The sequence below is a fragment of the Monodon monoceros genome, unplaced genomic scaffold, assembly GCF_005190385.1.
Source record: "Monodon monoceros isolate NGI ecotype Baffin Bay Population unplaced genomic scaffold, NGI_Narwhal_1 Super_Scaffold_6, whole genome shotgun sequence".
Lineage (NCBI taxonomy): Eukaryota > Metazoa > Chordata > Mammalia > Artiodactyla > Monodontidae > Monodon > Monodon monoceros.
In genome coordinates, this window is record NW_021703783.1 from 88,831,129 (window position 1) to 88,854,655 (window position 23,527).

The 23,527-nt window shown below is 45.2% G+C and overlaps 1 protein-coding gene and 1 non-coding gene across 16 annotated transcripts in view; both read right to left on the reverse strand.

Annotated features, from left to right (window-relative positions):
- Nucleotides 1-8,327: 8,327 nt before the first annotated feature.
- Nucleotides 8,328-23,527, reverse strand: part of RBFOX2 (RNA binding fox-1 homolog 2) — a 261,293-nt gene continuing 246,093 nt past the window's right edge. For 5 of the 15 annotated variants that reach the window (XM_029204175.1, XM_029204172.1, XM_029204173.1 and 2 more), the window contains 4 exons: nucleotides 22,853-22,895; nucleotides 16,353-16,441; nucleotides 15,823-15,895; nucleotides 13,676-13,971 (listed from right to left, as the gene is read on the reverse strand). In XM_029204175.1, the coding sequence (XP_029060008.1) occupies nucleotides 13,927-13,971; nucleotides 15,823-15,895; nucleotides 16,353-16,441; nucleotides 22,853-22,895 (250 nt within the window). In that variant the 3' untranslated portion in view covers nucleotides 13,676-13,926. Of the gene's footprint in view, nucleotides 13,972-15,822; nucleotides 15,896-16,352; nucleotides 16,442-22,852; nucleotides 22,896-23,527 lie in introns of those variants that run through there. The other 10 variants (XM_029204185.1, XM_029204184.1, XM_029204177.1 and 7 more) reach the window with 5 other exon arrangements.
- LOC114886288 lies at nucleotides 15,137-15,243 on the reverse strand. Its single transcript, XR_003791295.1, has one exon. It is a non-coding gene; the product is annotated as a U6 spliceosomal RNA (small nuclear RNA).

The window sequence follows — 23,527 nt, forward strand, 5'->3', positions numbered from 1 at the left end:
AAAGAATATACATTGGAAAAACAACTGGAGGTAAGTGAATAAAATCGAGAGATATGTTGTGGTGGTATTGGGGGTGATATTTGTCAAATTTTAATGAAAATGTATTTAAAGTGATTTTTGAGCAACAAAAGAAGCTGCAACAGAAGAAAGAATCTTTAACCGAGGGTAACTGTGCGATGCTGCCTGTGCTGGGAAGGAAAAAATAATTTGCCGTCTACTCTTCTGCATTCTTGGCTGAAACCCTGGTAATAAAAGGCAGATTAACCAGAGAAAAACAGACAGAAGTTTATTAACACGTATACTTCATGCACACATGAGATACCCAGGGGAAAATGAGTAACTCCTCAAGGTGGCTTGGAATTCAGTCTTAAATACCATTTTAATAGGGAAAGGGGATGGGGGAAGTAGACCTCCTAGGGGAGAGTAAATGATTTTTAGGAATGATGAATGGGTCCTTAGAAGAATAGGTGGGAGATGTGATAGTTTGTGACAAAGATTCTCTGGGTGTGGGATTGCCTTCTCTCCGCTCCTGTGATAAGAGTCAATTTTCCCTGGTTGATGAAACTCCTGGGGAGCCGAATCTATGACAATTGAGTTTCTTTTGGAGGATCTGTCTTTAGGCAGATAAGGGGAGTTCAGAGAAAGCCCCTCTCTGCATGTATTTATTCGTGCTGAGCTCAAAATAATCAATAATCAAGTAACCAAAGTAGCATGTTTTGGGGTGTCGTGTTCTGCTACCCTTCACCTATCTGGTTAAGACAAACAATTAACCAACTAATGATCTCCTCATCTCTAGGAAGGCTTTCTAGAGACTGGGCAATCTGCCAGAATTACAGATGGTAGAGGGCTGGACGTAATGATTACTCACTTGCTTTCCGGTTTACAGTATTATGAATGACATGGCTCTGATCATCTTTATGCCTGTCGTTAGCTTATTGGATGATTATCAGAAGGCTTTTGTGACTTAATATCAAAATTTCAAAAGTTCTTTGCCAATCTACTTTGTCACCAGTAACCTAAGAGATTACCAGTTTTACTACGTCCTAGTCAGCATTGAATATTATCATAGTTTAATTGTTTGGATAAAGTCCTTAGACAAAAGTGATGTGACATTTTTGAGAGGTTAAGATTTTTGAAGTATTCTAACCTTGCTTTTTTAACTTCCAAATATTATAATTAGATAGCCCACTTTCCCAGGGCATTGTTAAAGCTTTTTGGACAGAGATGACTAGAGAATAAATACGCTGGCTACTCTCTGAGCCACAGGCTTGGGAGGAGATGATGGAAAAAACTGGTTTGGAAATGTAATCATAGGAAAGTGATGTCTAGGGGGGAAGGTACCAGAACACGAGTTTTGTGAGGGCAGGGATTGGGCTGATACACCAACCGCCAAAATCCCAGCATCTAGAACAGCGCCTGGCACAGACTTTGCATTTGAAGGAAGGAAGGAGGAAGGAAGGAAATCTGATTGTTAATACCCACATTTTGTTGCTATGCTGTCACTATCTTCATAATATGAAACATAAAAATGTGTTCCAGCAAAGTTGGCTGAAGAGCTGGTCATGCAACCTCATTTGCCTCCATTTGCATTTGGAGATGTACCAAAAAAAAAAAAAGAAAAAAAAAAAAAGGATTCACACATTCTCCTAAAAAAAATCCCTTAGGAAAGTAAATAGAAAACCTTTGGTGGGCTTCCCTGGTGGCTCAGTGGTTGAGAGTCTGCCTGCCGATGCAGGGGACACGGGTTCGTGGCCCGGTCCGGGAAGATCCCACGTGCTGCGGATGGGCTGGGCCCGTGAGCCATGGTTGCTGGGCCTGCGCATCTGGAGCCTGTGCTCCACAATGGGAGAGGCCACAACAGTGAGAGGCCCGCGTACCGCAAAAAAAAAAAAAAAACCTTTGGTAAAGGACTTCCCTGGTGGAGCAGTGGTTAAGAATCCATCTCCCAGTGCAGGGGACACGGGTTCGAGCCCTGGTCCAGGAAGATCCCACATGCCGCAGAACAACTAAGCCCTCGCGCCACAACTACTGAGCCTGCGTGCCTAGAGCCCGTGCTCCGCAACAAGAGAAGCCACCGCAATGAGAAGCCCACATACCACAACGAAGAGTAGCCCCCGCTCGCCACAACTAGAGAAATTCTGCACGCACCAACGAAGACCCAATGCAGCCAAAACAAACAAACAAACAAACAAAAACACCCTTTGGTAAGCACATTAGCAGGTGTCCAAACACCTGGCCTGTCGGGTGATGGATTCCTAGAAGCGGAATTTGCTGCATTTTCCCTAGTCATCCAGAACACTCCTTCCCCAGCCTTCCTCCACCCTTGACCAAAGCCGTGAGAACATCTGGGTCTGGCCTTGAGATCCAAACTGCTGGGACTTACCTTTCCATGAGCTTCAGACTCTCCGGTAGCACTCAGCTGAAGCGTTATTCTCATAGTAGACTGCTGCCTAACACAGGCTGTACTTCTGGTGCTGAAGGGTCCATAAAGTTCTATAAAATGAGTTGCAGGGCTACTCCGAGCTCTTAAATTATACGATCTTCACAGTCATGCAAACTAGAGTTCTCCTGCCCTTTCAGGACAGGAACAATCTATTCTCTGTACCTGTGACCTTGGCCTGGCCTCCTTCCACTCTTTAGATTCTTCCCCCACGGCTCCCGTTAATCCTGAGATAGCGCAAAACAAAGTCCTTTCCACTTGCTGCTGGCCGATGAACCGGCTTTGACTAGAGTTAATTGGGTCACTTCCAATGTGCCTGTGCACATGTTTCTCTACCGTCCTTGAGTGAAGGAAGAGAGATTTTTCTTTTCTCAGAGGAATATTGTCCTCAACCAGCAAAGGAGGCAGACGACAGCCTTCTGGGAAGCTGTAGTCCTAGGTTCTTACCCTAATTCCATCACTACCTGGTTTATAATCTAGGGAAAGTCACCCCACCCTTGGGACCAGCTTTTTCCTCTGTGAAAGAGGAAAAAGATAACCAATTATCTTCTGTGTTGGGTTTTCAGAAAGCATCACGGACCAATAGCAACATTCTTTCTCAAAGAGCCTGGATGCAGCATCCCAATTTTTCTTGTGAAAATGGTCCAGACACCCTTACCAAGAGTGGCTGGGAAGTTTATGCTTCTTTGCCATCTATGTACAGATGAGCTTTAAGATGTAGGTTGGAAAGGGGCTGAACTCCTAGGCGTACAGAGATATCTCAAAGAAAATGCTAACTTAGTCTTTTTTTTTTTTTAAATTGAAGCATAACTAATGTATAATATTATGTAAGTTTCAGGTGTACAATGTAGGGATTCACAATTTTTAAAGACTCTATTCCATTCAGAGTTATTATAACATATTGGCTATATTCCCTGTATTGTACAACATATCCTTGTAGGTTATTCATTTTATACATAGTAGTTTGTACCCTTAATCCTCTCCCCCTACCTTGCCCCTCCCCTTTCCCTTTCCCTCATTCATTCATTCAACAGGTTTTAATTAAGTGAGGCCTTGACAGGGACCGAGGATTTAAGGACACGTTCCCAAACTTGTCTGCATGTTGGCATCACTTGGCAAGGCTTCAAAAAATACTGATGCGTGGGTGGGTCCTACCCCCCCAACGACCGGGATTTAACTGATCTGGGACATGATCCAGACTTGGGAGGTTTTCAAGGATCTGCAAGTCATTCCGTTGAGTTTGGGAACCACCGTATTAAGGCATGGGGAGCTTCCTTCTGGCTCTACTGCGTCAGTAGACTTTTACTCTTCGGGTATGTATCCTAGCTTCTTGATAACCAGGGGAAGTTTTGGGGGTAAACTGTGAGACGCAGGATTCATCTTCCAAAGGGTCTTGCCCACGTCTTCCCTTGCCTGTCACAGAGCACAAGCTTAGGGCAGGTCCCACAGGGCACTGAGGAGATCGTGGGAAAAGATGCAGTCTCTGCTCTAATGGCACTGGGGGCCCAGCAGGGGGATGGACCCCAGATAAGCCGTTAACAAGGAGGAGAGGTAAATAGTAGGACACTGAGGAGGAGGACGAAGGGGATGGGGTGTTGCGGGAGCCCCTCGGGGGGGCACCTTCTCCCAGGATGGGCGGGCTGTGGGAGAAGGGGAGGGAGCACCTGATCGTGAGAAGCTGCTGCCTTGCAATGCTGTTCCCACCACGTGCAATCCTGGGCCTGGGCCTTTGCCAGTCACCTCACTGAACCCTCTCTGCCCATTGCCTGCGTGCATTTCCAGCCAGAGGTGCCGTTCACTAAGTTATCTGATGTACACATGTTAATTGAGCACCTCTGTGCCGGGCATCATGCCAGGCCCAGCTGTGAACGAGGCAGACAAGGACAGGGTGCATTAAGGGAGAGAGCTACCTTGCCCAGCCCTATAACACCTGGGCGCTCAGGCAAACCTTTTGCGAGCTCCCAGTGATGCTACAGAAATGAGTACACTACTTCCTCTCCTTTTTGCCCTAGTTGGTCAAGCTGTCTCCGTGGAACAATACCAGACTTTAACTAACTAAGAAAACTTGAGAAACTTCTGCTTGCGAAGATGCTCCCAGCAATGATGACAGAGGCAGACCTGCCGTGGTTCCTGATCACCCCTGGGGACGCCAGAAACACCTGGGATGGAAGGAAAGTTTGTCAGAGACCAGATTTTCTGAGTGTACAGATGGGGTTGGAGACCAAGAAGACCTAAGTATTCATGTGAATTTCAACCGACGTTGGGACATTCAGAACATATGTATTTTCCAAATTGTATATAACCATACAGTACAGTTACGATTAAATTTTTTAAAAACCCTTTATTTTAAAATCAACTGTGCTCTGCGAGTCCTCCATGCCCCTCCTTGCCCTGCCCCCACCCCGTCTCTCATCACAGCAGCACTTTGCTGCTGAGCTCTGATCTCCATTCCCAGCGCCCTGAGAGGAAACGCCGGTGATTTGAGAAAAGCTGTTACCGAGAGATAGTTAGCCCTTTATTGCAGCAGAATTTATAATCTTGAAAAATTGGACATGGTTGAAATATTCCAACACTAGGAGACCCGTTAAATACAAAGTATTCATCCACTGGAGAGAACTCTATGTAGCGATCAAGATGATGTTCAGGAGAGTCAATAATTGGATTAACATGGACAATGTTTATTTTAGCAAGTTAGGTGAACAAAGCAGGATGAAAATTGTATATCCACTTTCTCACTTAGAACCTAACCAGGGGAAACACATCTCTCAAACCTGGCAGTAGAGAAAACAAAAGAAAACTCTGGCAGGAAGTAGAGCAAGGTCACACCGCAGCTATGGTTATTTAGAGGTAATTTTCGTTACTTTTCACGTTTCCTTTGATGTAATTCCTATGATGGGGATTACTGTTTTATGAATTGGAAAGAATAGATAATATTTACATCAAAATTAAACAGTTTTTAAAAAAGAGGACCAACTCATGGTCTGCTGGTCTTAGCTTCTTCAATCAGTTGAATGAATACAGTCTCACCCTCACTAGTGACAGAGGTCACAGTGGGAGGAGAATGAGTGTGTTTTCATGGGAGGCCACGCCCATGATGCTAGCCATGGCTGAAAACCATGACACCTAGTCTTTTGGGTTTCTGGACCCAATTCCATGGTGTGTGCATGTGTGTGTATGTAGGATTCCCCACATCACCAAGCAATTCTGGACACCAACAGGGAGTGGGCCTGGGGTTGCAGAGCTGTCCTAGGGTCAGGAGTGCTGTTGGAATGGGGTGCTGGGCTCAGGGAGAATGGGGCAATGCAACAGTGAAAAGTGATCAAGAATCTGCTCAGTTGGGAGATTGGGACTGACATATATGCACTACTATGTATAAAATAGATAACTAATGAGAACCTACTGTACAGCACAGGGAACTCTACTCAATGCTCCGTGGTGACCTAAATGGGGAGGAAATCTAAAAAAGAGTGGCTATATGTATAGGTATGACTGATTCACTTTGCTGTACAGCAAGAAACTAGCACAACATTGTAGAGCAACTATACTCCAATAAAAATTAAAAAAAAAAAGAATCCACACACACTCAAGACAAACGTGCGGCACACTTTCTTTTGAGCAAGATTTTTTTCCCCACTTATTTCCTTTCTTTTTTCTTTAGGATTTTAACATGGTTATCACCAACTGTTATCCAATTTACTGACTGAGGGAAATTAAGAGGTTTGGATAGAAAGATGATGTCAGCATATTGAATTTTAGGAGCCTTGGGACTGCAGCTGGACGAGACTAGACTTTGGAGAGCTTTATGGTCTCCGGCCACGGCCTTGCGTCATTAGGCGGAAATTGGTGTCGAGTTTTCGGGGGAACAGGAGACCGATGACCTGGGGAACACCATGACTTGAGGGAGTAGAGTTAGAAGACCCTACAAAAGGGACAGAGCGTCAGCCAGAAACGGGATGCAGTGCCAGCTCTTGGGTTTCTACAGGGGTTTCTACTGGAGAAGCACGAGAAACACCAGTGCTCAGACATGAAGGGCGCAGACTTCGGAGGCTGGGACCCCAGTTCTGCCGCTTCCTACTCAAGGCACAGGTTATCTCCTCTCTCCACACCTCGGCTCCCTCATCTTTCACGTGGAACAACAATACTGGTGAGTCTGGGATTTGATCTCTCTCTGCAGAAGCTTATGGATTCTGCGTCAGACACAAAGGACTTTACTACTCCCGGCCCGGCTGGCAACAAGAGCATCAGTGTGTGGGACGGGGTGGCTGCAGCTCCCCAGGAGGTGTGCACGGCGGCTGAGGAGCCCTGAGCGAGGGGCAGCCTCCTCTTCCAGAGCAGGTAGGAAGCAGACTCGTTCTTTGTCCCTGGGATACACCCCCCCCCCCCCCCCGCCATTCCTCAAGGTTACTCGCTATAAATGCCACCCCAGAAAGGTCCTGGGAAAGCGAGGTCAGGGCTTCGCTTGCCTGGTACACCCAGCAAGAAGCACAGTCGCCGGGACCTGAGGAGGAGGACACCCAGCACCTGCCGCGGGGTTGCCGGGAAGATGAAGGTGATGTGAGCACACGTGGAAAGCGCTCTCGGCCTCGGCGATCATCAGCAGGGGTGGCCATACGGAGAAGGCGGGGTTGGGGGTGGCGGCTGTGTTATCACCTTACATCCGAGATTGAAAAAAGTCGTTCAACAAGTATTTATTGAATGCTTGTGTGTTGCTGACACCAGAGACACGGAGTTGAACAGAACGAAGCTGCCGACCTCCGGTCGTTCTAGTTCTGGGGGACGCGCCGCGGATAAACTAGCGGGGGAGCTGGTGCACAGGCCGCAGACCCGGATGAGGACGGGGATTGACTCGGGGCCGCCTTGCACAGAAGCACGTCCTGATCCAACTGCTACTGTAGCGGGTGGCTGTCGAGAGCAGGCGGGGCGTGCGCTGCTGGGGAAGAGACGGAGGAAGGAGGCCAGGCCAGGAGAGCAGGGCAGACGCGCCAGCCTGTGTCGGGGGCAGCGGCGGAGGGTTTCGGGAGTGCCCGGCTGCGCGGGCGCTGGAGGTCAGGTCAGCGCCCCGGGGAAGGCGCCACCTGCTGGCGTCACGCGGGGGCGGCTTCAGGGTCCTGGAGGGAGAGGCCAGGCGGCCGCGGGTGAAGAGCAGGGAATTGGAGTCGGCGGCAGAAACTCACTCCAGAAGTTTGTCATGAAGGAGAGGACTGGGATCGTGCAAAATCATTTGCATGTTTCAGTGCCACAGGGACCAGAGGAGGGAAAAGGTTGCCCTCCTTGTGGGAGGGACGATGGAGCAAAGTCCCCGAGAAGGTGGGAAAGGACGGACGTGTGGGGACAGCGCCTGACCGAAGACGCCTCTCCCGGTAAAACAGGAAGGACGGGAAAGAACGGGTGTGCGTCTAAGTAGGTGTCTAGATCAAGGAGATCCTGTGGCCTCCATTTCCTCCCGGAAACGGGAAAGGAGACGATCTGAGTGATGTTAGGGAGTTGCAGATTTAGGAGGAACTTCAGAGATTTGGGACTTCCTGGTAGAGAAACCAGTGCAGGAGGGGTGGCTGAGGAAGCCCAGGGAAGGAGGAAAAGGCCCAGGCCCCATACAGAAGGAAAAGGTGTGGGAGCCTGGGTGGTGGCCCGAGCCAGGGGAGAGGTGACAGAGGTGACAGGTGGCCAGACGGGAAGCGCCCCCTGGAGGGCAGTTTCTGAGGCAGGTGAGGGCGGCAGCGAGGACACCAGGAGAGGATGGAAAAGGGAAGAAGTGAAGCGGAAGATTTCAGAGGCAGAAGCAGGAAGACAGCTCCTGCCAAGACTGGAGGAGCCGGAGGGCAGGTCCCATGGCACCAGCCTCGACCTGTGTTTCCCTCTCCCCTCATCTCATTCAGGGAGCGTCGTGTTTGCCGCCTTCTTTTTTCCATCTTACAAAAGGCAAATGCAAGTTCTATCTTTGGAGCATGGGGGAGGCAACAGAGGTCGTTGAGGATCAACACACGCAGGCCAGGGCGAAGAATGGTGTTTCTCCTTTTATTTAAAAACAGTGCTTCATTACCATTTGCAAAGGCAGAGGCAGTGCTCCTCCTTCGCTTAGAGTTTATAAAAGCCAGCAACATGATCAATAATTTATACACATGGATAGTAATACAAAAAAATAAGGAATAAAAGCTAAAGATCTAACTACTCCGACCTTCACAATTCCAGCTACTTGATAATAATAGGAGTAACCCAATGAATACTGTATGGTCTGAAAGCTACTATACAATATGATTCTTAACAAGAAGGGGAGGGAATTAGAGACTGTCACAAAGCCCTGGGTGCTTCTCTGGAGTTTGTAGGGAAACAGGACCCTGGGCAAGCAGCTCGGGTGTCCTAGGAAAAGATTTAGGGGTGGGGGAGTGGGGAGTGGGGAGAAAAGGCCAGGTGGTCGATTATACAAGCATCCCATGTGATGCCCCCATGCCCCATAGGTACCTGTTTTGCCACGGCAACGGGAGGGGGCCGGAGAAACTGCACGTTGCATGTAGGGATGGTTTCGTCCCTGCCACGGGGAGCGGGGACAAGAGGGGAGGTTCGGTGGCATGTTTAGCCTTGCAGAGATTTGGACTGAAAAGCTCAGAGACTCAGGTGGGTCAGCCTGTCGGGGACAAGCCACCCTGCCTGGCTCTCTCAGCACTGTGCAGCCCTAGCTTACGTGTGTCAGCCCCAGGTTTGCTCCAGCTATTCACAAGCAGAATTATAACACAAGAAAAAAAAAATTCATATCCCTTAGGGGGAAAAAAAAAAGGAGGATCAATTCATCACTCGATATATAATACAGCCAAAATGAGCTGCCAAGACAAGCACACACACACACACAATACTGTGAACAGAAAAATACAAGAAAAGGACAAAGCTGGGGTTCTGGGTGGGGTATCGACGTTGCTTAAAGCACTCATCAGTCCCCGGAAAAACCAAACCAAAAAACATTATTAAAAAATTCAAAAACATATGCACCCCCTGGGAATATGGCGTTGGTAACAGGGGCGGGTGGTAGGGGGGAGAGAAGAGCATCGCTGTTCCCTTTTTGCTGGCTGGTGTGAGCTGAGCCCTCGCCACACTGGCGGGCGCGTGTCACTCCCAGGCGGAGGGGCCCCGGCTGGCAATCCCCTTAAAGGCAAGGTTTGAGTTGTGGCCGATGAGCAGTTCTCTCCGTTACCAAGCCCTGCCAACCAGCACTACCATGGCTGAAGTGATCGACCGTTTTCCTGAGTAATCTGTAACTGGCTACAGTTCCGGGAACGTGGAGAACTCAGCTACTGCGGCCACCCGCCATATTCGAGGACTCCCCTCCGCCCTCCTTCCTAGTGCATCCGATTCGGGAATTTGAGAACCTGCTGCAGCCTGGTCTGTAAGCCTTATTTTAAAGATGGGAGCCAGGGACTCAACGGCACTCGCTAAACCAGAGGGCACATGCTGGCTTAGGACACCCAGAGTCTACTTGGGAAGGGCCCTGCTTCACGCTCTAGCTCCTGGATGGCTACTGCCTGGTTGATCAGTCAAGCGAGGATGAAGGAAGAACACAGCAAAGGGGAAAGGGAGGGAAGAGGCTTTCGGACAGTAACATTTCCAAAAAAATCGTGTTTTATGCAACAGAGAATCAGGTTTCACTGGTGGATACTACAAACGGTCAAACATTTTCAAGAGCATGACAAAATAAAAACACACAAACTTACGTTGGATGTTCACCTTGCCCACTATTTTTTTTCCTATCTTAAAACAGTGCAAACAGGTAACTTATGCTTTTAAAACACCACTACCCCTTCCCCACCCCCCAAAGTCCCTTTCCTCCTATTTTCTGGGGGAAACAAGTCTGCGATTCTGCAACTGTTTCTGTGCTAGGGGGTTGCAAGCAGCCGAGAAGTGGCTGGGCTTGGTGAAAGGGGGCGGTCCCAACGACCCTCCCCCCTCCCTTACAGTGCCCTCTGGGCTGTCCCTTGCTTCCCGCCCTTGGCCTCATCCTCCCGCCAGAAGGAAGGGAGGCCATCCAGCCCTTCCTGCAGATCCCTGGGGTTGCTTCCATCCCGAGTTTACACCTCCTTCCTACCTGGAAGCTATGTGACTAGTTACAGGGTGGTAGTGATTCACCAACTTATCTGCTAGAGCTCTAGGAAAGTAGAACCTAAACTAAGAGCAGTTCAGCCCCTGAGGAGTCACACTTTTGAGAGAAAGCTGCTATCATTGATTTCTACTGAATAGAGCTCCACTAGCTCCCCTTAAACTAAGAGCTGAGCTCCAGTCCCCTTCTTTTTCAAGGAAGAATAATATCGGCTCAGTTCCAACTGTGGCTGCTGAAGGAGGATGGTGACAGTGGGCTTTGTAAAAACTGAGAGCCTTAAAAGTGACGAATCACAACAGCTGATCTCGGTCAGTGGGAGCTGAACTATGTAATATAAGGAATTCTGGAAAAGCTCTAAGGACAGCTCTCTGGGCTGAAAGAGGGATATTCGGATAAAGGTGGTCACTAGGGGGCTCCTAAGAGTAAGATGCTTAGTATAGAAGTCCACATCGTGACCTACAGTAAAGCTGTCGAAATTGATTCAGCATGGATACGTTTTCTGGAATGATTCACCAGCGTCCTCTAACAAACTTACAAGATGCCATACTCTCTTCTGACTCAGTTTCTTAGTCCAGTGGGAACTAGAGTCAGGAATGAACAAGCACTGATGCTTCGAGGAACCTGCCTCTGATGAAGCTGCCTGTATGCAATCTCCAAACTAGAGTCAGGAATAAACAAGCACTGATGCTTCGAGAGCCCCGATTCTCAGTGATGACACTGAAAACCAAAGGTCCTTTAATAACAAGCAGAACTCTATTTAGTCTTAGTAAAAGGAGCTGAAGGAAGCAGTATTAAAACCATCCCTGGAAATGCAGCAGAGGCCCGCTGGAGAACACAGAGCTTGCCTATGGAGTCCTCAGCCAGAACCAGCTGAACTGAAATGCACAAAAGCTCAGGCTTCTGCCTCTTTTAAAAGGGCTGTGGAAGCTGCCTTCTCTGCCTTTCCCATCATCTTTCCCTCTTTCTGGAAAAAAAGAATAGAAAATTCTTGAACTCATTGCCCTATTTTCCTCCCCTGCTATGGATATAACCATTTAGAATTTGGCCTTGCCTCCACTGAGCAGTGGCTTGCCATTTCTGAGAATGGTCCCTGTTTGAACAGGACACAAAATTTCTCTCAGTTTCTTCACTCAGTAAAAGCTCTCCCTCAAAACAAAAGCAAAAGAAAGAAAAAAATCCTCCCTGCCCCCATTCCCTACACCTGTGAAAGCCCCACATCCCATTCCCACACCCCAAACTAAAATATTTATATACACACACAACAAAAATTGTCTCAACAGCAACAAACCAAACTTTGGCTTGGGGAGGGGAACCCTTAATAATGGCCAACGGACTGGGCAGTCTGGTGTCCCCTATTCTGTGCATTCCTCCCCAGAATCAGTAAGAATTGCATCGAGGCCTCTAGCTTCCTTGATGTCTCCCCTAGTTTCAGGGAAGCCTCCCTCCCAGTTATTAGGAGAGAGAGGATTCTGAAGGGGGAGAAGATATGTATTATACACGACAGGCCAGTCCCCCCCCCCCCCGACAGATCCCTCTCCTTACAAAGAATGTTTGATGCTGTCATATGTCAGTCATTTTAATTCAGGGACATGAATCAGTATCAGTCAAGAACACGGGTGGAGGCAGGAGTAAAAAAAAAACCAAACAAACCAAAACAAACCCATAACAAACCAGAAGCTCCATGTCTCTGAATTACTTACTCCCTTTAGCAGCTATCCCTCGGGTGAAAGGTCACCCTAGTACCAATGTGAATAGACCAGGGAGCCAAACGGACCGTGCTTTTCTATTTTCTAATGGCTTCATTTTGGAAATGCTGCAGGACCCCTGCCTTTAAAAGCTAAGAGCTAGAAGAGAAACACTTTCTCCCCTGTCTGATGATAGATAAGTCGAAGCCAGGTAGTGATAGCAGTGACTCACTGTGGTGGCCACCACATGACTCTTCCTGGCAACATATGAGGTCCTGGCCATTTCAGACCCTCATTCCTGTACGGGAGGGGAGCAGCCTCAGGGGCTTGTTTCATGTCCTGTAGTGTTCATGAGTACCAAGTGGTCCAGGTGCTCAGCTGGGTGTCTTTGGAGGATAGTGAGAAGCTGGGTGGAATGGCCACGAGGGCTCCAGACTGTGGACAGAAGTGACTCGTAAAGGCTCTGGAAGATGAAAAGTCCTATGGCTTTGGAGCTTGAACGAAGTGCCTTCGCCTGCCCTCACATGCCCTGCTCACAGAGACCTCCAGGGACGGCTGATCTAGGGCTCGGTGCTTTATCTTTTGCCACCAGAGCCTTTATTATATGTTTTCTACTTTGTACTGACTTTTTGATGCAAGAGAAAGATCGGGAATATCAGGGCGCCTTAACCTGACATCGTCTGACACCCCTTTTCTTGCCCTCGCCCTCTTCACTGGCGCGTGCCAATCTGTACTTGGAGCCCTCAGGCCCTCAAGACACCTCGGGGACATCTGGCCACTGGCTATTTAGTCTTCTGTCCCTGGGTCCTAAACTCCTGAATCTCGAGGACACGGGAGCAGGGTGTTAATAAAAGGAGAGATGAGCTAAGCTGTGGTTCAGTGAAAGGAAAAGCAGCCGACAGGAATGCTAGGGTTTACAGCAAAGAAAAGAGTGATCTTTTTCATACTCCAGAGTTCATTCCGAGACTGGGTTCCTAATGAGGTGTTTATTATCCACAGTCTGAGCGCATGTCTGGAAATATTAATACTATAATTCCAAAAACGATGCCAACTGTCTCAGGCCTTGCGTGTAAGATGATTGTAAAGAGAATGAGGAGACAGGAGGGAAGAGGAGAGGAAAGTGTCTTAGTGATTCTCCTGCTTTGCCAGCACACATTCCTATAGTCTATTAGCATGTGGATTCCAGCCACAGCCAATCAGAATTGCCTGCCAAAGACCAGAAACTCAGAAGACTAGAAGGATATCCTGTTGCAGAGAGATCTCTTCCACTTCTGCTTGTCCCACAGCCACTCAGCACCAGGTACACTTTGGTAATTCTGTCTGCTGATTTCTGATCAGACGCATTTATCAGCTCCTAATGTCTCTCCTTCCTCATTGACTGCCTCTTCCGTGATTGACAGAATAAGCTAAGCACGGACATACAGACATGGAAATGCGTTATTTTTTTTTTTTTTTTTTTACCACAGTTAAAAAAAAAAGAAAAAAAGAAAAAAATGCACAATCTTTGGAACAAAAGAATTAAAGGCAGAAATTTAAAGGAAAAATACATATTCAAAGAACATAGTGAGGTATAAAAAAGTATTCTCTCTTTTTTTGTGTTTTTTGTTTGTTTGTTTTTCCTCTTCATCTTGCTATAGAGTTCCTCTACTAGTAAATATTGCAATAGCCAGGCCTCATGAACTGGGGGGCTGTCCCACTTGCAGGGGTCTCACGTCACTTCAGTAAGGGGCAAATCGGCTGTAGCCACCTCGGTATAAACTCGCCTGTAGTAATTAAAGACACAAAAATATTAAAAGGTTGATGAGAGAAACATTACAAAAGAAGACATGTCCTGAGGAGGGATTTGGAAAAACAGCTTCCTTAGAAGCTTCAAATCAACTGGTTAGATGTTGTCTAGTGCATGAGGTCAGGAAACCAACTTCTGCCTCTAAGATGCTCAGACCACAGCCCAAACATTTACTGCTGACCTGATGTTCTCAAGGGGAGAGTATGCTAATGGTTCATTATTTACGTGAGTTAGCACAGAAGAGCACTTCAATGAAGTTTAAAACCAAGTCTGTAAATAGTCTGAATTTTTAAAAGCATGGGTCTTGTCTACCTTGACGACCTCATTACAAGCGTGACCTAAAGCAGACTGCTGATCTTACCTTCTTACCCATTACCTGACAATGGAGAACACGTTACTTCTGACCACTATCTCTGTCACATCGCATGTTTGAGATGGTGCTGGATTTAAACCTGAGTTAATCTTTCAACGAATAAAGTCTATTTCCTCTATAATTTATAAAAAATACCAACCAGGTTGTTTCTTGACATATCTTTTATATATATATATATATATATATATATATATATATATATATATATATGGTATGTAAAACTGGGGTTTTAAGTGGGCTTCTTTTCTTTCTTTAATCATAATCTAATGAATTATCTTTTTCAAACAAAAGTTCCCTAGGAACATATCGCTCCTTGGGTCATTCTTTTAGTACAGGACTTATATCACTTGGGCACTAAATAAAACCTCAGGAATTCCCATCACTTCCTTATATCATACGTCTCGACTTCAGTTCTAAACACCGCCCCCCATACCCCTGCAGGACCCTACTACTTCCTTCCACAGATCTTCATCAGTAGAGATTTAGTGTGGGAAGTGGCAGCCTCTCTCACATCCTTTATGTCTTAACTGTGACCATCGTTCTGCCTCCCTCTCAGACACGGTCATCTGTGTTTCCGGGCCGTTGGCCAGTGACACCGTGGATGGTACAGAACGTCTGGCACAAGGAGGTATCACTGTGGACTGGCCAGTCTTTGCTGAATCCAGTGGGTCCCGTCATTGGCCCCGGAGGTGTCCAGGCCAACACAAAAATACTGCAGGGGGGATTCGAGTTTGGTCAGGGGAATTATTCTATTTTTTTTTTTTATTTTAAAAATATGGAACGCTTCACGAATTTGCATGTCATCCTTGCACAGGGGCCATGCTAATCTTCTCTGTATCATTCCAATTTTAGTATATGTGCTGCCGAAGCGAGCACAGGGGGATTATTCTAGATGAGCTCTGTGGACTTTCTGTATACTTCTAAGAAGTATACCATACTTTGCCACAAATGTTAGTAATAAAATATCTTCGTAAGGCATTTGCTTGGTGATCTTTAGTACTATCTGCCAGAAGGCTTAGGAACAGCAGGGACATCCTTTGGCATCTGCATTTGGAGCAGACAGGTTAAGTTCTTTGAAAAGTTTACTGTGAAAACTGGAGAGTCTTGTGCCCCAAGTCTTTGCGAACACCCATCGGTAAAACTCTGCCACAGGTGTGCGTCCAACATCTGAGCCATTATAAAACAGCAACCTGTTCCCTTCTTTCCTCCCGAACAATGTCGTTACTCAGGGCAGACTGTCACTGCTCATTCCTTTCTGCTGTCCTTAACCAGGCCAGGCGGCTCACACCAGCACACACACAGAAGTGATATGAAATTTCCAGACAGTCCTATTGGTTTTAATACTTTGGCAATGGAAGAAGGGCTGAATTATCACCTCCCTAGATCTTCTGTAGTCTGTAGGTAAAAGTCAGAAGAAGTAAAACGTTTGAAAAAATAAAAGGCACATCTACTTACCACAGCGCCAACTCCATAGCTAGCGGCAGGGGCGAGGGCATGGTAGGGGTCGGCCGTGTACACCCTGCCATAACTGGAAAAAGAAATCCAATCAGGGAGATAAAGGAAAGACAGTGATTAAAAAAAAAAAAATTAAGGGGTTTTACTGTGCTAAGGACTTGTAACTTGGTCTTGGAATGTTATTAGAAAACTGGCAGAATGGAAAAAATCTCTCCGTTCTACTCCTAAAGGCAGCAACTGAAAATTTCTGAATTACTTCTATAAAATGGAAAAGAAGGGCACTGGAGATGAGGAAGAGGGAAATTGGGGTCAAAGCCAGAAACACACAGGAACAAGCTGGAGGGAGGGGAGGAGTGTGAGCCTGTGCGCCGTTGGGTTTTTGGCAGGATAGAGTCCAGGCTGAAGGCCTGTGGAAAACCCAGCTCAGCAGGCAGTCCCGGGGGCTAAGTGCCCTTTTGGAAACAGCGTGGGGAAGGAAAGGGGGTGACGGGGGGCGGCCTGGCGCTCCCCGCCCCCGTCTCGGCACCTACCCGTCGCTATAAGCGGCGGCGGCGGCGGCGGCAGCGGTGGCAGCGGTTGCAGTAGCAGGCTGTGCGTATCTGTAGGCTGCGTATCCACCCTACAGGAGAGAGGAGAACTGACTTTACACGTGCCTCTCCCCCGGGGGGCAGGCGAGCACACACCCGCCCACACGCAGATGGACGCAGACGCAGACACAGACACAGACACGAACACAGACACATCCGTGGGGAGAGAATGTTTCAAACTGCATCAGTCTGCATGTTACTCCTCAGTGTACAATTCAGCTCCACCCAAGGCAGGGGTTTGCTTTGCAATTTGTAATAGTAACAAAAATAAACTACACTGGAGAACCTCTTCTCAAATTTAAGGAATGAAGATATGATTTAAGACATTTTTTTTATTGAAATATAGTTGATTTCCAATGTTGTGTTAGTTTCAGGTGTAAAGTGATTCAGTTACACACATATATATATATTTATTTATTCTTTTTTAGATTCTTTTCCATTATAGATTATTACAAGATATTGAGTATAGTTCCCTGTGCTCTACACTAGAACCTTGTTGGTTATCTATTTTTATATATAATAGTGTGTCTATTGTAATTCCAAACTCCTAATTTATCCCCCCGCTGCCCACCCCCCTCCCCAAAATGAAGATATGATTTTGGGTCTGTCTTCGTTGGAACTTTCAACAGGGAAAATACTTACAGGAAGTTGGGAGAACTTTACCTGACAGGAAATGTAAATTATAGATTAAACCATTAAATTTATATGTGTTAACTTCAGATTCTCTGATGCGTACTTGGATTGATCTACTGCTAAGAGACTACGGTATATAAAGAAAGGTCCCATACAGTGCTATGCTCCATGTGGCCTAGTGCGTTTGCCAAGAGGCTAAGATAATCAAGCGATATTTAGAAGGAAGAACCAGTGTAGATCAGGAGTTGGCAAACCTCCATCTGTGGGCCAGTGCAGTTGGCCTCCTGTTTTTGAAAGTAGTTGTGACAGAGACCATATGGCCTATGAAGCCGAAAATCTTTACCACTTGGCCCCCTACAGAAAAAGTTTGCCAAGTCCAATCTATACTTCAGACTCAGGCAAATCAGATTACAAAGGGCTGTGGACCCTTGGACTAGGTTCAAACAGATCAGGAAGCCCACCCCCCCAAGCATTTAACTGCATTTATTTTTCTTCCCTAAAAGGTTTTGGGACTTCTTACATCCTAATCTCACAGCAGGTTCTGGAGCTTTTCTTCCAAGGTTCAAATATCCTCTCAGTCCTAGAGAGTTTCAACTCCCCTTGTCCTGCTATTTCACCTCAGTTTAGGTGAACCAAATACTCAAAAGGTTTTCAATGTCAGGGTGAGATAATTCATGAAGGTTTTCAAAGATAATCACAACAACAAATGCCACACGAGACAGGCTATTTGAAAAAGTGGCAAGCTCTACCTTTCCTTCTTCTTCTTTACCTTTCTAGAATTCATCTATTTTACCTAAACCTAATTCAGGTGTGTACTTTTATTACTATCATTTCCCCATCAAATATAGGTAAATACAGCTATGTCCATTTGGACGGCACCTCAGCAGCGAGCACAGCATGTTTCGTTTCTGTAGATTACTGTGTCCTTTTCTCATGGACATCTGAAGCTTTCTGGCCTGTACTTTCTGCTTTCTATTCCTTCAATGTTCAGTTTTTGCTAAACCTACAAAAGAATTTCAAATTTACTTCTGTATCATTTCTTAGGATTGAAAACAACCATTTTCTAGTGGGACCCTTGGTCGTCTTAGCCATCTGACAGGGAAGCTTCTAGCTTGCTGCTTTTATTTCTGTCCAAATCTTATTCTGGAAATACATGTGATTTCTTCTTAGAGGTTTCTACAGCTTTTTGCTTATTTCTTATCTAATTTATGCTTTCTCTAACTGAAGACACTGCACCATGGGGGAAAGCTTACTCCTGCTCTTTAAATTTATGCTCCTTAAATTCATCAGAAGCAGCTTCAAATATACATTAAAAAAAAGTCTCTGATTGGCTTTCAGTGGTTTTGTACTATTCCTTCTTTGTTCTTCAAGCGAATGACTTGGAAAAGTAAACATTGTTTTCTCAATTATAAATCTTTCCATAGATATTCCTATAAATAAGAAAACTCTGATTAGTATTACCAAACACTGGCAATGAGACGGTAACGGATAGGGCCGTGGCAGGAAGTACCCTCGGGGGCTATCTGTGATCCACACGCTTGCTCTGAATTCTAGCCAGGTCTATGGGAACAGGCAGGCCAGGCTGATCGGGGCAAAGCCGTACATCCAGGCTGCAACATACACACTGCCATACATACACACATAAGCATATACATTTATGTATAAACTAACTCAAGCGTCTCTTTACCTTTTAAACTTCTAAAGAAAAAATGAAACAGTAAAAGGATTGTTAAACAAAACAACATACTAATCATCATAGCTGAAATTTTAAGCTTAATATGAACCTTGAAGGCTCAATTTTTTGGTATCACTAGAGATGATTCCACTAGTTTAGAATTAAAGTTTGCTAGTGTGAAGTTTACAGAGGGGCCATGTTTAGTAAAACTTCTTTGTAAATGAGGATAATGTGGTAAACAAGCATCATGAGGTTTCTCTCTTTAGCATTCCTTCAAAATCCAAAATAATCTCTAAAAATTGAAAAAGTCAAGGTAATAAAAGCAAATAAAGCCTAATTTATATCTTTCTGAGTAAAACATTTAAAAACTGAAGTTCTATGCCATGGGAAAGAGGTATGCATTCTCATAAAAGTACTGACTAGACTCTCAGTTAAGTCTCGGTGTGTCAGAGATACTGGGGATTGTATTAAATCATTAAATTTGAGCTGTATTGGACTAACCATGGGGAAAAAAGGAGATTCTGAATGAGGTTACTGATAGCCATTTCCCCTCAGCTTCCTCAACCTGCAAGAAGCCATCGGAACCTCAATGGTTTGGGGGTAATGTTATTATTAATCAAGACAATTTTAAATGGATCAGGCTGTGGAAGAGAAGGCTCCCTCCAAGCCGGAAGGAAATGAAGATACTCTATCTGCAGTCCTTTCCTTCTGTTATGAGTGAACTCTGACTCTGGAGCTTGAATTTGATGAGGTTCTCTGCTATTCAAATTCAGGAACACAGGACAGGGATGCAAATATTTTACTGACAACAAAAGGCTCAAGGAGAATATCAACAGAATTTTAAGAAAAACTACATTAATTTTTTAGAAAAGCAGGTAATATTTCCACATATCTACTCTTCTGATTACTTTATGATAATGGTGCTACAGAGAGGCCCTTTAAAGGGGAGGGGTCTGTGTTTAGGATGGGCAGGTAATATCGCAATAAACTGATTTGCTAATTCATTGACGACTACCCCAAAATTAGAAAAATTAAGTTGTATGTCATGGATTCTTCCTCTTAGCTGTATTCTTAGTCCAAAGTATTTCTGCTGGTGCTTTAAACTGGTTATTCAACAAAACATCTCACCATAATATAAGCCAATGAACATTCAGATATATTTATTTCTATTCTGGATTTTGGAATGCATAAAGAATCCAGGCTGAGAAACTGTTTTTTCAACTTTCACTTCTATTAGCAAATCTGAAGTTGTTTATGGAACATGAGAACAAAGTGCAGTTTGAAACACCAAGGGTTTCATTGCTGTTTCTTAAGTTTTTCAAAAAGAACAAGGGTGGGGGAGGGGTAGGAGAGACAGGGTTCAGGCGTGGGGAGGGGATATGGCGCCACATTTATTAATCACATTAAGAACTAAGCATGCCAACATCTGGAGCTAGAACAACCAGCAAAATCACCACGTTCAGACTCAGATTGGCTAACTCTATCTATCCCAGCATTCTCTTGGGACAGCGGTTTGCCCTAGGCTCTACCACAAGCTCGGTGAAGTACACAGCCTCAATTACTAGAGCGTGCAGCCACAACGACCTGGTATTACGGAAACAGTCAGTCACCACTTGAGTTAACATTCCAGACCCTAACGACTGGCCCCTCCCCAGCCCAAAGAAGAGTCAATCTCGCCCACCCTAGCCCTGGCCCACACCACAATGTTAATAATTATAACAAGCAGTAACCCATCTGTTATATCAGAGAAGGGAACAGAGACTCCACTGAGAGATTTAGAGTGAGATGTTAACATTTCTTCAGCTGACTGCACAAACAAACAAACAAAAAAAGAGGAGAAATAATTCATTTGGAGATATGAAGTCATGAGATAGCTGATGTGTATTGCTTTTAACCATGCACCGATGCAAAACTGAAGCAACCATTAATAATAAAAATTAAAAAGGACATATGTATTTACACACAATCAGACCTGTTTGATCTGAAGCAGTTTGCAGATTCTATCTGTGTGTGATTTGAAATAAAACAAAAAATGGGGATTAGCATGGCCACAGCACACCCTAATGTCAGAGGGCACACACGGACAGCTTTTTGGAACCTGACAGCTGGATAAATTTGGCATGGCTAAGCCTGGTCCAAATATCCTCAAGCCCCTTTAAAAATAATTACTTTCTTATTCCTTTGTAATTCATTCTGAATGATTCCTAGTGCTCCCAACTGGGACAGCCCATTGCTATATCACTCCCCAATTCAACCTTCCTGATTCAGTTCTGACCCGCAGTGCTCACCTGTATGCTTGCCCTCTGTCAACACCCATACATTCTGATCCAGTGCTCTTCCAAAGTATTTCCTGTGTGCTATCCTTTCTCATATCCGTAACACATCCCTGCCTTCAACTTCCAGCTTTTTCAAAGGAAAATGCTGTTACCTTTAAGATCCTTTTGTTGTTGTTGTTGTTGTTAAAGTCTCACTTTTGCATTACCCAATGTCACCTCCTAGGGATTTTCTACTCCACTCTGAACCAATTTTATTGTCTAGTGAACTTTACAGCATTGCCACGCTGACCACATGATTCTTCTGCACAGCTCTGTAGCTGTGTTTTAACTAGAACAAAATGGAAGGGTTCTACGTATCCTCCCTCTTATACCTGACCTTTCCCTGCCTATCCAAGTTTAATCCTCCCTTGTCTTGATTTTCACCTGGCCATTAATTTTATTATTACTTTTTTGTTTTAGGATTTACAATAAAACAGGACTTTGGTGAGCATGTGATGTCAAGACACCTTCTTTCTACCTGGAAGACAATGACATTAATGTGACACTGAGGAGAAGAATGTGTACTTCAAGACCAGCAGACAAAATGAAAGCTTGTTCCCTACATGTGATGTATAGATTTATAGAGCAAGGGGAGTGGGGGGGTGGTGGGCGCGAGGGGAGAATGGCAGGTGTGATGCTTCAAATCACTACAGCAGAGCAGAGATCCAGTCCAGCTAGCTTGGGTCTAAGGCTGTGCCTCTGGGAATCACTTCGTCTCTACACGATTCTAACTCCCTCCTTCCCCTCACCTCCCCCTCTCTCCGGCTGAGATGCACTGCTCTAGACTGAACTTGCATGAGGCTCATTAGGAGAACAGAGCTCTTCCGTGGCAATATGGCACCTTTTATTAAATGTGAATCACACAGATGTGAATACAAAACTCATAATAATGATAATATTGTTACTGCTTTTGAGTGAGAGACCTATCTACTTGGAAGAGTAGATAGGAAAAATTTTTAAGGAAAATCTTTTAAATTTATCCTATTAAAATTGGGGTTAAGGAAAGAAATTTTTATGACCAACTTGGTATCTTCCACTTACTACTTTTATGATGGATGAGAGATGGTGTTTAATTAACTAACCTTGTCGAACACTACTATTCCACGCCTCCCCGGATCAGTTCATTTCCCACAGCTTGCTGGGTAGCCACATAAATAAACTAACTGAATTGTGAAAAGCTGTCTATTGTTTTCTTTTTCCTAGCACCCGGCTCTCAGCAAATCTAACAGTGCATCCTTATCCAAACGCACTCGCTAATCTAGTTTTAAGGTGAAAGGAAAAGAGGGCAAGGGAAATACATGTTTCAATTTTAAGTCTAGATTTTTAAGACAACTTCAAACTTACGTAGCAGCACAGCCCAATTACTACTATGATTTCACGACAGGGTCCAATTTGAGATTCAGAGTCCTGTTTAGATGGATTCTACCTTCTCCCTTTTCTCATTTCTTTCACAGTAGTAAGAAAATGTCCCGAATTTCTAAGCTCTCCAAATATAGAAGACCAGTTTAAACACCATGGATAAATGTGACTGACAAACTAAAAGAGGTGGCAGTGATGGGACAGTGCGTATAACACACCTGGGGTGGATGTGTGGCAATGGGACAGGAGCACTGAATTTTGGAGGAAGTGCCCTCTTGTAAGGAACTTGACTGGGTGCACTGCTGAGGTAGCAGGGCTTAGATCACACGCTCACAAGTCTTGCTTGTCCAAAAAAGCCTCTGTTCCCATCTCTAACGTGGAGCTGGAATGGTTAGTATAATTCAATTTTTTCACTGCAATCCACAATCTGATTGATTGGCAGGTCACACTGGCACTCCTACCTGAGGTATTTTAGCGCTAATGATTGGTTCCTGTAAGACTATTCTATAACAGAACACAGGAAGAGCAGTTCAAAAAACACAGCTGTGGAAGGAAAACAATCATACAAAAAAGCCCGCTAAGGGGCCCACCAGCCTTTTCTTTCCTTTGGATGCAAGCATGCTTTTCACAGGATGAGAATTAGGAGCAGTTTGTTATCCCATTAAAAAAGTGAATTAGGGTGAATGATGTCTTTTCTACTGATGAAAAAAAGACGGGGCGGGCAGACACATAATCTATCTGCTACACTCCCAAGTCAGCAAGGCGAATCTCTTTACAAATCATGGGCACAATTGCTAGATCAGTTCTCCTGAGAGGAATGTGTCACAAAAGACACAGCGAGGAAGAAAATGGCTAGCAGGGATTACGGCCTAAGAGCAGAACAGGGAAAGAGATAATCAAAACAAAAAAACAAACAACCTTCACAGTTAATAGCCTAAATTAATATAACTTAAATAAAACCAGTAACTTAAACTCTTTTCCCTCACGTTGTCTCTTCAAGCTTGGGTTCAGGGCACTTTTTATACTAGATAAACCCTCCTCTCTTTCTATTTCTAACCTTCTTTTCTGAGGAAACGAGAACTAAATGCATATTGATAGATTTCCACATAAGGGAAAATGTGCAGAGAGAAACAAAC